Source organism: Hetaerina americana, unplaced genomic scaffold, assembly GCF_022747635.1.
Source record: "Hetaerina americana unplaced genomic scaffold, ioHetAmer1.1.p SCAF_21, whole genome shotgun sequence".
NCBI classification, from domain to species: Eukaryota; Metazoa; Arthropoda; class Insecta; order Odonata; family Calopterygidae; genus Hetaerina; species Hetaerina americana.
In genome coordinates this window covers 2,810,508-2,825,000 of record NW_027286775.1, presented here as the reverse complement: position 1 = coordinate 2,825,000, position 14,493 = coordinate 2,810,508, and the positions used below count along the sequence as shown (strand labels likewise).

The 14,493-nt window shown below is 35.1% G+C and overlaps 1 protein-coding gene across 2 annotated transcripts in view; it reads left to right on the top strand.

The window, feature by feature from the left end:
* LOC139688632 (thioredoxin domain-containing protein 11) overlaps window positions 1-14,143 on the top strand; it is a 23,472-nt gene extending 9,329 nt beyond the window's left edge. For both annotated transcript variants that reach the window (XM_071586192.1, XM_071586193.1), the window contains 5 exons: window positions 1,576-1,663; window positions 1,788-2,449; window positions 6,776-7,009; window positions 13,076-13,293; window positions 13,383-14,143. In XM_071586192.1, coding sequence (XP_071442293.1) covers window positions 1,576-1,663; window positions 1,788-2,449; window positions 6,776-7,009; window positions 13,076-13,293; window positions 13,383-14,004 — 1,824 coding nt within the window. In that variant the 3' untranslated portion in view covers window positions 14,005-14,143. The remainder of the gene's footprint in view (window positions 1-1,575; window positions 1,664-1,787; window positions 2,450-6,775; window positions 7,010-13,075; window positions 13,294-13,382) is intronic.
* Window positions 14,144-14,493: the final 350 nt, after the last annotated feature.

The following is a 14,493-nucleotide window of genomic DNA, read 5'->3' as shown; positions in this document are numbered from 1 at the left end:
TTCTTTTTTAAATTATGTCATTGCAGTTTGTTTGTTTCCTAATATGTGAATATTATAATGCATGCACTTCAATGATTTTTTCCCTGAAAATTTCTTGGATTTTTGTATGAATATGTGCATGTATGCAAAGGCATGAAAAGTTAGTGCCCTATTTCCAAAATTGTACATGAAATTATTATGTAGTGCAGTTTAAATCACCTGTATTTGTGCATAAATTTTTAATTATGCTCATTCCACTGACACTAAAATCATTAAGAAAAGAAATTGCCATGCATGAATTATCTGGTTATTTATCAGATTCACTTAATTTCAAAATTCATTATGTACTGATGTACTACTATACTGAACTACCATTGAGTTTTTTACCTTATAAATAGAAATACTCTGAGGTGGGTTAGGAGGGAGGGAGGTAGGGAAGGAGTGGAGAGGAGATGGTTGGGGAGAATCAGAGGAGGAATGAGGGTGCTGGAGAGGGAGAGAAGAGTGGCAAGGGGTTTCATAGAATTTTGTTTAGCCCAGGAATTTCAAATGCTCGGAGGAGCCAGATGTTGGCCATCTGGTGGGTATCCCACCTCAATGCTACTTGCACTTTCCGGCTGGACTTTGATTATGGAGAGGTAAAAGGTTCAATTGAAAGTCTAATGGAGGGAGGTGGTGTATGAGGGAACGGAATAATTGGGGAAGGCAGGTGATGAGGGCAATGATGATGGTCATTCGACGCGGATAAAGAGGTGGCACATTCACACAAATAGAAAGGGTTGGGCAGAAGTTGCAGGAAATGTGGTGAATGACTTTTTGGATCTGCACGTGCTGTAGATTAGGTTGGAATGAGTGTGGAAGCAGAGGTCATTGAGAGAAGAACGGGTCAGTATTTGCTTCTTCACCTCACCAAATTATAGCCACCCACAAACCAGGTGGAGTTGTGGAGCTACATTAGTCTCTTTCTGCTGCACTATTCAGGTGACAGCAAGAGTATTGGTATATAGTAATTCGAAAGAAAAATTCAATTGTCTGCCAATTTTTAAGATTGCTGTTTTCATAACTCTGAATTAAAAAAAGATAGGATGAATATATGATGTTTAATCTGAAGAATATAGCAGATCATCAGGTTATATCTAAAAAGATTTGTGTCATACCCTGCAAAATGAAACATTTTATTAAAAATGTGTTTTTAATTTTTGGACATTTAAAAAATCAAACCTATAGTCTTGATTTGAATGGAAACAATGAAGTATTTTCTTTGTTACTAATCAGTTGTTTTCTGTTCAGTTTTTTAATTGCCATAACTTTATAAATAAATAGTTACAGGCATGTCATAAAGAACAAAAGTTCTTGACATTTTCAAAACATACCACCCTTAAAAATTATTAACTATCACTTTTCTAGTACCCTGTATAATGTATGTCCTCAAGAACCTTGGTAGCCTGCAACGATAGACCCAAATATAATTTTGGATCAGAAGAGATTCATATTTAATGAATGATATATGTATCTCATGTGAAAACTTAAATGAAGAGCTAGCCAGTTCCGTATTTTCCATGTTTAGTGCAAAATTATTTTTTATCGCCTTTGCAGTTGCGAGAGGTGGCTTTAGACTACTTCAATTGTAATAACAACTCTCAAGTTGATGAAATAGTCCAGGAATTATCCTTGTATAGAAAAGGTAGGAGCATAAAGTCTAGCATTAGTGCATCATATTTGGGAGTTTCTGTTCTTAACTTTTACAAGTACTGAAAACTTTTTGTTAACTTTCTGATCCTATGAATACTGTTTGGTCTGTATTACAGAATGTAGAAACAAATATGAGAAACTGGCAAAAAGGTGTACACCATGGATTAAGAAAAAGTTGGAGACATTGAGCCTTTATCATGACTACAGGGAAAGTGGAAATATCCTCCACCATGTTTGTGCATTTAGAAATGATTCATGCTTTTGCAATAAGGACGATGCTGAAAGAAGTTGCAACCATTCGACTTTAAATTCTCGGGGAGAAATATTTCCTGATATTTTGTATGGAGCATGCTGTGAAGGCCAGCGAAAGCCTTGTGCTGGGTCCAAAGGCAGAGAAATGAGTGGCTCAAAATTTCTCCTTGATGATGAGCAAATATTTTTATGGCCATTCTTTCAGTCCAGTTCTGAAGCATTGTGGTTTGATGAGCGTGTGTCTCTGATACAATATCATGATGAAGAGGAGAAATGTAGGAAACTTCTACACGGTGAGATTTTACAGCCAGCTGTGTTCCCAGATAATGATGTTCATGAAGAGTGCAGCAAAAAGTCAGAGAAGTTCTGTTTTTCACCATCAATCCAAGGTTTGGCATGTCGAACCAATCGAACTCTCTCAATACTAGCATTAGACTCTTTGAAGTATCATCATTTTGCAATGGGATTAGGTGTTGATGTGCTGTCCAGGAAAGATGCCACAGCTGTTGTTATTTTACATGCGAGTGTAAGTATTAATCCAGTTTTTACTTTATGCAAAATTTTGACATTATAAGCCTAAATAGTTGTTAAATGCCTAAGTATGATATTTTGAAGTTTATATTAACATTTTTATCAATACATATGCGTTTAGGGATTCCATTTTTAACTAATTGAAATAATTAATCAGAATTTTAAGATTTATGAGATAAATTTGTTATACAAGGGTAGGGAATGCCAAGGAAGGTGTAAATGAGAGAGGAATGGCCAGAAATATAGTTTGATTGGTGATTTTTATTAAGGCTTAACACATGCTTACTTAGCTCCAATGTTATTAATGTTTTCATAGTTTATGACTTTTCTGACTCTTCCAGGTCAATTTCAGTTTTCAAGTTTCCTTCATATTCTGATTTTACTCATTAATATTGGTTTTCTTAGGTGGTTCTATTTTACCATCTGCTCTCTGGCTTTTTGAAAGACCTAGGACCGTTTGATGTTGTTTTACTCTTGAAATTTAAATATGCCATCAATAAGTTATTTCTATGTGGAAAATTCTGTTTGGAAAACAGGTTATAGCTATGCTTAATAATGCCAAATTTTCTAATGTAAGTCAAAATTATAATTGCATGTTCCTTAAAAGCATGCACTTAGCTCCTTTGGAGGATTTGATGCTTTCCTGGCGTATGATATGCATGAGGTGGTCTTTGTGTGACTCCTGCCTGGTGCCAGGTAATCAGCTTCCAGCATTTTGATGCTCAGATTATCTATAAAACATCAGCTGCTGATTTGGGCGAAGATCCATGGGGACTTTTTCTGTAGGTGCTTTGTTTTTTATGTAGAAATAACTTTTGGGAGATAATTTTCACCGGGTATCACTATTGACAATGAGAGCTTTCTTGTATCTATGGACTTGAAGTTCCCAGCCTACAAGGAACTAAACTGCCCAATATTAGCTGTTCAATAATTTTAATCCAATCTTTTGACTATGGGGATTGACAACAGAGATTCAGGTGTGATGTGGTGGAATCGTTGCATAATAACAGAACAGAGAAAAACACTTTAAATTTTCCACTATTTTGTGGAAAAAAGTGGAAAATTGCAAGTGTTTTCCCTTTTCTGTTATTAAGGGAATTTAGTGATAGATAAATTTCCTGTTAAAATTTATTAGTCATACCAAATTGTTATTAAGAAAGAAGATAAAAACAAATTACCAATGTGCTAGGTAAATTAATATGCTTTATGTTGACTGGTAATGAAATGTAACTCAAGAATATGTTTAATGTTGCCATTCATTGCCCACTATATTTTAACCAAAATCTTTCTCAATTTTATTATCTTGGAAAATATTTACCCTAATTATGACAGCATAAATTTTGTCCTATAACCTACAATAGGCCCATCATGAGGATTGAATTTGACTCACACATAAAATGTTCTCAATAGCTCTTCTTAGACCAAAAACAAAAACCTTGAAATGTTCAAAATAACTGATTGTGGTAGAAAATCATACCAAAAGCTGAAAACCAAATATTCATGATCAACTTCAAGTTGTACTTTAAAGGGGATAGGCATGTTGCAGTGGCTAACGTACGTACTGGCTTCCCACCCAGAGGGCCCGGGTTCAAATACTGGAGGCGGCAGATATTTTTCAGTGGTATCCCAATCCCTACTTGAGATGCTTTGTGGGGAGCACTTTAATCAAATTTAGGGCATTTTTTAGCCTATGATATGATGAGTTCAACATCTCAATGTTTTTCAACTTTTGAGTTGTTGTAATGGAATATTGTGTTGGCACATAAGTGCTAGTGGTGCTTTTAAATATTTTTTTATAATGGATTTCGTAATCACTGAAACCTCTATTCTAGTGCACCACAGGAAAAGGCCAAAGGAAGGAAGATATAAAGCTTGTTCTGACATTTACATTGATGTCAAGATTTACTAGTTCAATTTATTCTGAGTGGGTTTAGGCACAGGGTAACAAACCACTCTTGATTCCAGGACCATTCTTGAAAAAACCTAGAATTATATATTTGGGCGGTGTGTTAGATGAAAAAGATCATTGTGCTTGGGAGATTAGGAAAAAAACCACATTAGTGAAAGATGCATTAGCGAGAGGGGAATTGATGCCAGGCACACTAATTAAAGATGTGAAGAAAAGATTAGTAAGGACTTCAATATTGGAGCATGGTACTTTATGGATGTGAGACTGGTCTTAAAGGCAAGAGGATGGATGTAGATCAGAGGTGTGTGAGTTTTGGGTGTGGTGAAGAATGGAGAGTATAAGTTAGACCGAGAGTAAGACAAATGCTGATATTTTAAATAGGCTGGGCAAAGAGAGGAAGTTCTTGGGGGAATTTGAAAAAACCAGAGGTAGTGAATGAAGGGAATATGGAAAGGTCGTGATATGTTCAAGTCTGGAATAATAGGGTGAATGTTGGGGTGAGGGTAAGTGGGGTGAGGAAGGAAGAGAGGAGGCTTTCTTTTAAATGGCATGTGGGCAGCTAAAAGTTACCTAGAAATGAAGAAAGAGATACTGTTGGGCAAAGGAAGAGCAATTTTTCTCAATACTTAGAAATACGGATTATCAACCTTTCAAAAAATAACTATAATTACAAAAAATAGCTGGAATGGAATTTTCTTTCCTTGAATGTCTATGATACCTGGGAAAATGTGGAAATGATTGCACTTACCTGTATAAATGTATCAGTGCCCATTAAATTAAATTAAATTCGATTGACACCATAGTATAAATGGTGTCACCAAACTTCGAGAAAAGAATTTTTACTCTGGAAAAAACCTGTATTCAGAGACCATCTAAATGCGGACTATTCTGTGAGAGTTTATTGAAAACAGGTGCAACCATAGCAAAAATGTAGTGGAGCTGATGCACTTTACTTGCACTGTATCTGCTCCCACTTTAACTATTTGTGAATGGCAAAAATACAAAATGTATTGGTCACAGAATCAAGAATTGAAACCAAAAAAAAAATGAATGTGTCTGCAATATTTTTTTAAGGTTTGATGGTTCACTCATCTACTTCTTTCTAGTGAGTTTTGTTGTTTCATGTTTTTACTTCATGATGTAAGGCATTGAAATAGACAAGATTTTTCTTGTGAGAAACTATAAAATATAAAATTAATTATTAACAATTTTTTTTTTCATCAGAAATATTTAGGAAATGAAATTTGAAAAGAGAAATTTGTGCTAAGCATTTAATTGTTTAAACTTATTTTGTGGCTGAATAAAGTTTCTTGGGATGACATTGTCCTTAAATAACTATATAGGGGTTTTTGCACTTTAAATTGTAGAATTGAGACAAGAGTAATAGTTTTTGTGCTGTACCTATGTACCTGTTAAACCACACCCATGTGCCAGAAAACCATGTCGGCCATACTGTTTCAAGGAATATCACACTCTTCTTTGTGCCAAATTGTCATTGTAAAACATCAAGAACCTTTACAGATCATGAAATACATGGGATATCTATTCTTTAAACATAATATTTAATACATTAACGAGTACTTTTCTCTGGTATTCTTCCAGCATCAATGGGTAAGTGGTACCATGTGTTCTCTCCTTCCCCTAAGCTCCACCTCCTTATTGTTAACTGCATTATTTCTCCCCACATTTGTTTAGAATGGAAAGAATCTTGAGTTGAAGACCACTGAAAGTGATGAGGGTAGAAAAAGAAACTTTTGTACTTCCACATAAAGATTTAATACCTCACACGACCATGGTTTCAATGCAACGCAGCATCGAAGCCATGGCCATGTAAAGAATTAAATATTTATGTGGAAGCGCAAAGTTTCTTTTTCTACCCTCATCATGAAGGAATTCCATTCCAAAAAGTTAAGCCTGAAACTGTGATGTTTACTGAAAGTGATGTCTATGAATGTTATTAATAAGCAATGTTTCTATTATAATGGACTGAACCATTTGAGATTTAATATCAGGAATCGTACCTAAAGCATGAAAAACAATACCTAAGTACCATTATTTAGGCCAGTAATCTTAGGTACTCGTACAAACGTAATATTGCTTTAGAAAGCAGCCCTAGTACCTAGTGCTAATCACCTCAGCTTTCAGTCACCTCCCATAACATTACTTCTACATACATTACCTAATACCCAGGTAATGGTACTAATTCCAGGTTTTGAGCTTTAATTACCAAGTACTTATGTGTTGAAACAAGCGTAGGTGTGCACGTTGTACATCATTATTGTACAGTTGTGTTTTCTGTAATTACCTATGGTATCACTAAATCCTTGACTTAATTTTAAAATTCACTGTTGAGGTGTATGCGAGAGGAATGTGAGTATCAAATATAATGAATTTTTCTCATTTAATTTACAGGGTGAGACTCAGCATGTGATGAATGGCTCATATAATAAAAACTCACTCATTGAGCTAATTAGTAATTACTCTTCTGGTGCATTGCGGAGATCATTACGGTCTGAAACAGTAACTGCAAATGAGGATATTAAGCCTCAAAGTGGCGTAAAAGGCACTAATTGTCCACCAAATTCAATATGTGTGTTGGATCTTTCTTCAAAAACCTTCAAAGAGATTGTTTTGGATGAAAGCAAGGTTTGTGTTTGTACATCTTTTGAATGTTTTAAGTGTAAGTTACATCACAGAGGAGAGAGGTGGCAACTATACTTTAGTTATGTTGTTTGGCCTTCCATAGAATGGCACCTGAAAATAGAGATCATGAATTTAATGTTGAAATAATAAATGAACCTGGTAACTGGGCAACTGGCAAGAAATTCGAGTTCATGCCAGTGGTTTGCTCTTGTGACCATAAAATTTGTGGGGGGTTTCTTAACAGAAGTTACAGATTTCGTTTTTCTTACTAATACATGCAGGTGTTTAATTCAGAAATTCATATTTAATTTAATTCGAATTTAATTCAGAAATGTCATATGGAGAATTTTTTTTCCTATTTTCCATCCAATTTTTAAAAATCATACTGAGTGTAATACTGATACTTTGGAGAATGGTGGCTTGATATCAGTGGATTATCTACCAGAATTGTACATTTCTGCTCTGGCGTATTAAAATGTTTCAGAACTGCATAGTGCATACTACTCTTCTACCACCATAATGTTTGAAGTGGAATGTATATATATTGGTAAAAGGGGCTCTGTGTCCTTGCTGGCTTGGGTGCTTGCATGTGAGCAGGTGTGAGTGAAGCTAGTCAGTGCTCAAAAAACCACCACTTTTTAAAGAAGCAGAATTTTAACCCAGCAAAATATAGTAATCAATAATAATCTATTTATTTGACCAGCAATTTCTTTGCTCAAAAGTTGGACTTTTATTTACAACCGATGCCATGCAATTAAAAGTTATGGATGAATCAATTCATCCGCTGAGAAGAATATTAACTAGCGTGAACTTGATTAAGGAATTATGTTTTTAAACTTTATTTATGAAGACGGCTACATTTAATCCCGGAGTAGGTTTACCATAATTGGACATTTCTTGAATTGGTGAATGAATAGGAGGAAAAATAAATGGGTTTTAATGAGGGCTAAAATCACTCTCCTATCTCAGCACACTCCATGTTTGAATCTTTATCATTTACCATGATTGGTGACATCCTTCATGTGGAACATAAATCAGAATTTCATTGTCATGAAAATATGATTTGTATGGCTGAGCAAAATACAGCATTGATTTAGTTAACTGAAATTACCTTTACAGCTGCCATCTACCTGGAAAACCTGGGAAAGTTAGGGAATTTATTTGAGGGCATAGAAAGCCTGGAAAAGACAAGGAATTCAAGAAAAATCCCAGGAAAAAATATTTATCCTTACTTTTATCTTCTTTGTGGCAAAATATTATCAAAGGTGTCAGGTGTTTTATAAGGGATGGCTTGGTTTCTAATTTTCATCATATTTTGCAGTTCAACTTGCTAATTTTAATGAAATAAATGAAAAAGAATTATCCTTGACTGCTGATATTTGACCATCCTCAGGCTCTTCCACGTGTTTTCTGTGAACACACTTTATCTTATTGAGTGTTATCAGGGTGAGATTTGATTGACATATTTGGCCCCTCGAGGTCAAAAGCGACACCATTGTTTTTGCATCAAGGATCAAATGTGAGGGGTGTGATCAGTTGAGTTGATGATCATTTAGTCTGGTTGAAAGATTTTCATCCCAAGGCATGGTATGTTTAAGTGTGTGGGTGAAGCTGGATGGGATCCCTCAGGAGTTGGTTTCTTCAACTTCCATATTGTCTTACTACTGTTCAGTAAAGAGTGATAATTGATATTTTGATTAGAATAATTTATTTAGTAAACATTTCATTTTGTGTTATATTGTTAGCTTCATGTGCTTTGTACATGTATGCAGTATAAGGTGCAATGATTTTACTCAGCATCAGTGGAAGCTGTTGCAAGTTTTCACATGTTCAATTGAATATTGGTGTGAGGGGCCTGGAATAGGAGCCCTGGGTACTTGGAACTCTCACACTATTGTGCCAATCCTTATTTACCGACTTGCCAGAGGGCAAACAGACAAGGGATAAGAGCACCACTGTGACGGTCATCAATACAACCTCCTGTCTACTAGGCCCAGCATTGCTTAACTTTGTTGATCAAACAGGAACCTGTGTGTCAGTATGGGAAGACTCTTGCCCACATGCTCAGTTCTCATATGCCTGCTTCTGATGATGAAAAATATTTTCTATGTAGGTGTTTCTTTAGATTGGGGAAGAATAAAGTTACATGATGCATGTCTGGGATACAGGGAGGAAGAGGAACACAATTCATATTGATTTACATGAGATTTCAGTTAAAGCATTTTCAATGGGCATAGTCATGGTGTAATATCCAGCCTGTTGCATTGAAATGTGACCTTTTGTCATTGATATTTTATTATCAGTGCACCCCCATGCTATTCTCTATTTACAGTTGCATGTGCTGGTATGACATGTTATTACACAATCCCATGAATATCAAAAAATGCTATGGCAATAACTTTCACAGCAAAAGCCATAGTGCTCAAACACATCTCATGTGAAATTTCTTTAACAACATGTGGGTGGCACTCAATGAAATTTTCAGTATGTCAGGTAGTGCTTGAAACATTATTCAACGATCTTCTGTGATAGCAGCAGAGGGGTAAATGCTAACCTTTGCAAGAGCAATGGCTGGAGCTCCATGTCCACCTTCCTTAGAAACTATCTCTGGTCTTTGTACAATTTGAATTATCTTACGGCCATGCTGTAGGTAAGAACCAATTCATATCCGTAAGCCTCCTGTAATATTTCATGGGCCTTGGATTTTAATTTTCTATGGCTAAAGCAAAGTTTCAACAGCATGTGAATTGAATGTGTTTCAGAGAAATAAAAATGTCCTTGCTTTCTTGATCCTTTAAGAACATAATGTCATGCATTAATTATATATCATTTTCATAAACCACCTAAATTTGGCTTATAATTAATTGGCCTCATATGGTTAGTTAATAATTTATAGAAAGATGATACACAAATAGTTGTTTTTATTTGGCTGCCCTAAATGTGGAATCCACCATTTTGTGCTGGTGTTTTATGTGCCTTAAAATTGATTTGAAAATCATATGATTTTTTTTCACAAAACTTGTTCAAAGCATCTTCTGAATTCACCTCGACTATATTGGTTCTATAATTCAAAGTGTGAACTAGCACTTAGCTATGTGTAATCAGGAATTGACAAATGAAAGTTATTCATTGCGGATGAATACAATTATGAACAAAAAGTTGTGTAATTGTAGTTAAAGAGATTTTAAATATTTTATGATTCCATTTTTAATTTAAGTATTAGTAGATTTAGGGGTGGCAAGCAACACTTGAGATCCTTTGCACCATTAGCGAAGGATCGGAAAGGACGAAGGTTAGAGAGAAACCATGCGTTGGCATTAGCCTACTCTAAATGAAAGGCACCAAGGGGCCCACAGTTTAACGTCCCATTCGACAGATGGCATAATTGCTCTCAGTGCTCTCCAAAAAGCACTTCAAATAGGGATTGGGATACCACTGAAAAATATCTGCTATCTCCAGTATTCAAACCTGACGCTGGGTGGCAAGCCAGCACATTAGCCATCGCACCATCGCGATCGCCTTTTAATTTATAATTTTTTTGTCTTTTTCCCCTTTGTTATGAGTATATCTAAAGTGTCTTCATGTGAAGTCATCCATTGTATTTGGACGGATAAATTCATTCAACTTTGGCAGGTTTATGTATTATGCCAGACATGTACCACTTACTTAAGGATGGAAACTCAATGCTCACTTCTTGCGCGGAGTTTAAGATTGAAGAATTCCACAAATAGAATGATCACCTGTGAAACAGTACTTTAGTTTTTTATGCACTCTTATGTTAATTATTAGTGATGATAACAGTTAGAGTTCACCCTTTTTCAATCAGGGAAGGACTTATATAACTTTTTCCGTGAAGTTTGTTGTTACTAAATATATGTTAAGAAAATTATTTTTGTTAATTAGGGAGAATCTATCGATTTATTTTCACTTATTCTGGTAGAAAATTATGTTGCATATTCATGGAGATTATTTGATTCCATAATACTGGTAATCAGGTCATTCATGGTGATTTCAATTTAGTTTTTAGGGTAGGTATTAGAAACATGATTTTTGCCCTGAAAAACCTTGAAATTTTGGAATAAAGATTAGAATTCAAAATTAAACAGCAACCCTGATAATGTGCATCTTATAGGATTATGGAACTTTACAATGGCTGTGAAACAATGAATATTATAAATGCCCTAAGTTATTCGTTTAAATGAATATACTCTGTAACTTCCACACAATTTTTATTCGTACTACCGGTTTCAACGCAACGGCATCATCATCAGGTACCTGATGATGATGCCGTTGCGTTGAAACCGGTAGTACGAATAAAAATTGTGTGGAAGTTACAAAGTATATTCATTTAAACGAACATGAACCTCCCCAAAGTTGAGCCCGAGACCATAGAATTCGCCCTAAGTTATGAATTAATTTATTTTCTATAATTATGATTGATGCGTCACTAATGTAGGAGTATCTACTCACAAGCCCTTAGTGTGTGACTCATTTGAGCTGCTGTTCCACAAACCCGAGTGAGAGTGATTGTTTCAAACCTTTCTTCACATTCCTGTGCCCATGATTAAGGCTAGGGCATTTTTTTCATGCCATTATCTTCCACACTTCTGCTTTTCTACATCCTTATCTCTATCTAATGGAAGAAGGGACCATTTGGTCTCAATTTCGCCCAAATAAAGACATCTATCTATCTATCTCTGACAACTTGTATTGCCCAAGATAGAGACTGAGGGCTGAGACAAAAGCATGCAAGAAGTGTAGAATAAAATAAAACCCATATTGATTGTTGGTGGGTCTCCTCCATTACTTTCAGAATCTCATGGGGTACATTTCGTGCTAGCCAGATACTGCATATGACATGAAACCACATGGTATGCGATACTTGCTATCTTAAGTAGAATGCATGCCAGAAAATTCTGTCAAAATGTAAATATAGGTATGCTGCAATGAAAGGTGCTTAAAAAAATGGGCATGATCTCATTCAATTTATCTAGTTTCAACGTATAGGCGCTTGATTTCCCCTTATTTAAAATTACCATTAATGTTTACATCTTACATACACCCACAATTTGAAAGGATAAATTGCATTAATGGACAAAAATATTTTGCATTTACAATAGGATCCAATAATTTTTTTCTGTTTTCTAACCTTTACTCAATTTTTTCTCTGTATTTTAGGCTAATTAAGCTGCCCTAACAGAAATTAAGTGGATACATTCCCTTTGACAAGAAATGTTTTAAAATTATGAAATGTTCAATTAAGGTACCTACCAATGGATTTGCAGTTACGAAAGTGCCTGCGATCAATAATAGCTGTTTGAGACTGATGTTCATCATGTTGATAATTTATTAGCAAATCTTATGTGGCTAGTTCCCTTGCTTTCTTCATTGTTATGGCATGTAAATTTGCAAAAATAGCATTTTGTGACAAATTATGAATTGTAAGTTGTAATCAGGATATTTTTTCATGGATTATGTTTTTTACCTTGAATACCCATTAATTAATATTAGTACCACTCATGGGATTCATGCAGTGAAGAAAAATCATTAAGTCATGATATCATCTCTTTCCTCCGGCTAATTTGTGGAGCACTTCCCGCTACTCCGAATCTGTTAATTTTATTGTTGGTGGAAATTCTATTTTCTTCCATAATATATTTAAAGATATAGTAGGATATTGTGTGTCAGAAGCTTCAAATTACTATTGATAATTTGGTAATCTTCATTTAAAATGGTGCATTAAAGTTTTGTTTCATTTCAATGAAGATCTGATTATTTTTTTGTTGTTTTCATACAATTGATTGAATTCCCAAGGCACAACTGGGATAGTAGATGTCTCTGTAGCCATGAACTAATTCTATAGGGACTACTTTAAGTTAGCCGCCAGTCCTTATCCTTAATTGGATTAGGAGAATCTGAGTTATTGTGAATTTTGAAAAAGATTGAATTGGAGCTGTTTCATGGAGTTATGTAGGGAATAATTAGCAAAAATTGAATTTAACTTTTTGATGACTTGTTCTAAAAAAACTGATCAACTCTGAGAATTTTACTTTTTTCTTATTATTCTAGAATGTTGTGGTATTATACCACTCTCCATCTTGTGCATTCTGCTCATCTGTCTGGCACATTTTTCTAACTGTTGCTCGGATATTTACCACGAGTCCAAATGGAATTGAGGTTACAAATTCTAGCATAACATTTGCTCGTATTGATGGTGATGCTAATGATCTCCCTTGGGAATATACTATGGACTCATATCCTTCAATTCTCTTCTTTCCAGCACACAGGTATGATGGCTAAGTGGCAATCTAGTATAAGATATCTAAAAATAAAATAATGTTAAACAGGCATAAATTGGATTTTTTCTATTTTTTAGGAAATCTGACAGCCGAATATTTCCACCAAATTTGCCAATGACTGTGAGCAATATCGCTCAATTTGTAGCTGCCAATCTTAGTCCAGAAGCTCGCATTGAAACTCTTTTGGGGGGCTGTAATGATATGTGTGTTCGCAGAGCGAAGGTGAAATGCCTTGGTATGATTGCTTCGTTAATGGTAAAAAGGGAAACTACAGAAACAAGAATACAGCATTTATTGAACAATGAAGAAAGTGTTAAAGGACTTTTAAAAGAAGACTTGGAAGAGTTTAAGCGCATTCTATTTTTGCAACATAGGCGAATTTCACTGAGACTGCGACATTTGCGAGACACATATTTAGCGTTGAATAATAGAAGAAGGAAGTCGAAGGTCAGCACGTCAGCGAGGAATGTGCCAGATATTGCAAGTATCGTGTCCAGCCTTCAAAGATACCATCGAGCACTGAGCATAGTGAGTGCTGATGTCATCGAAAAACGTGAAGTTCGGGAAGATGTAACTGATTTTTTGAAATCAGAAAAGACTGTGGATACTATCCATAATGGTTTATTGCCTGAAGAATTAAAGACATCGGATGAAAATAGTGCTAAGGATACTTCAATCGCGTTTAAAGAGGAACTGTAGGTCTGACGGTGTGATCTGTGATGGACTTGGGAGATTGACAAATTTTCCTAATTTAAGTTTGTATAGATGTTTACGTACATATCGGGAGATTTGTAAATATGCACTGAATACTTCTGTTAAAAATAAACATTGCATTATATGTATGTAGTATTTATTAGATTTGTTTGCTGTTCCCAGATAAACTTCTAAAATTATAGACTGAAAAATGTAAATCGGGTATTTTACAAGGGTCGTGTAATTGTGAAACGGAGAATTCTGACTGACGGGAGTTTTTAAGAAACTGATTGATTAGTCAGCTTCCCTCATTTCCTCTGAAATCATTCACGATTTCAAGAATGGTTACGCGGTTACAAATTTGATCCAATAGAGGCGCTAAAATCGATATTGATGATGAATTTATTTTTGTTATTAGCAAATTATGACTAATAGTGTAAAAATTACTCGATTTTAATTGTGGTACTCGATGTTAAATTGTAATGCTTGATTTTT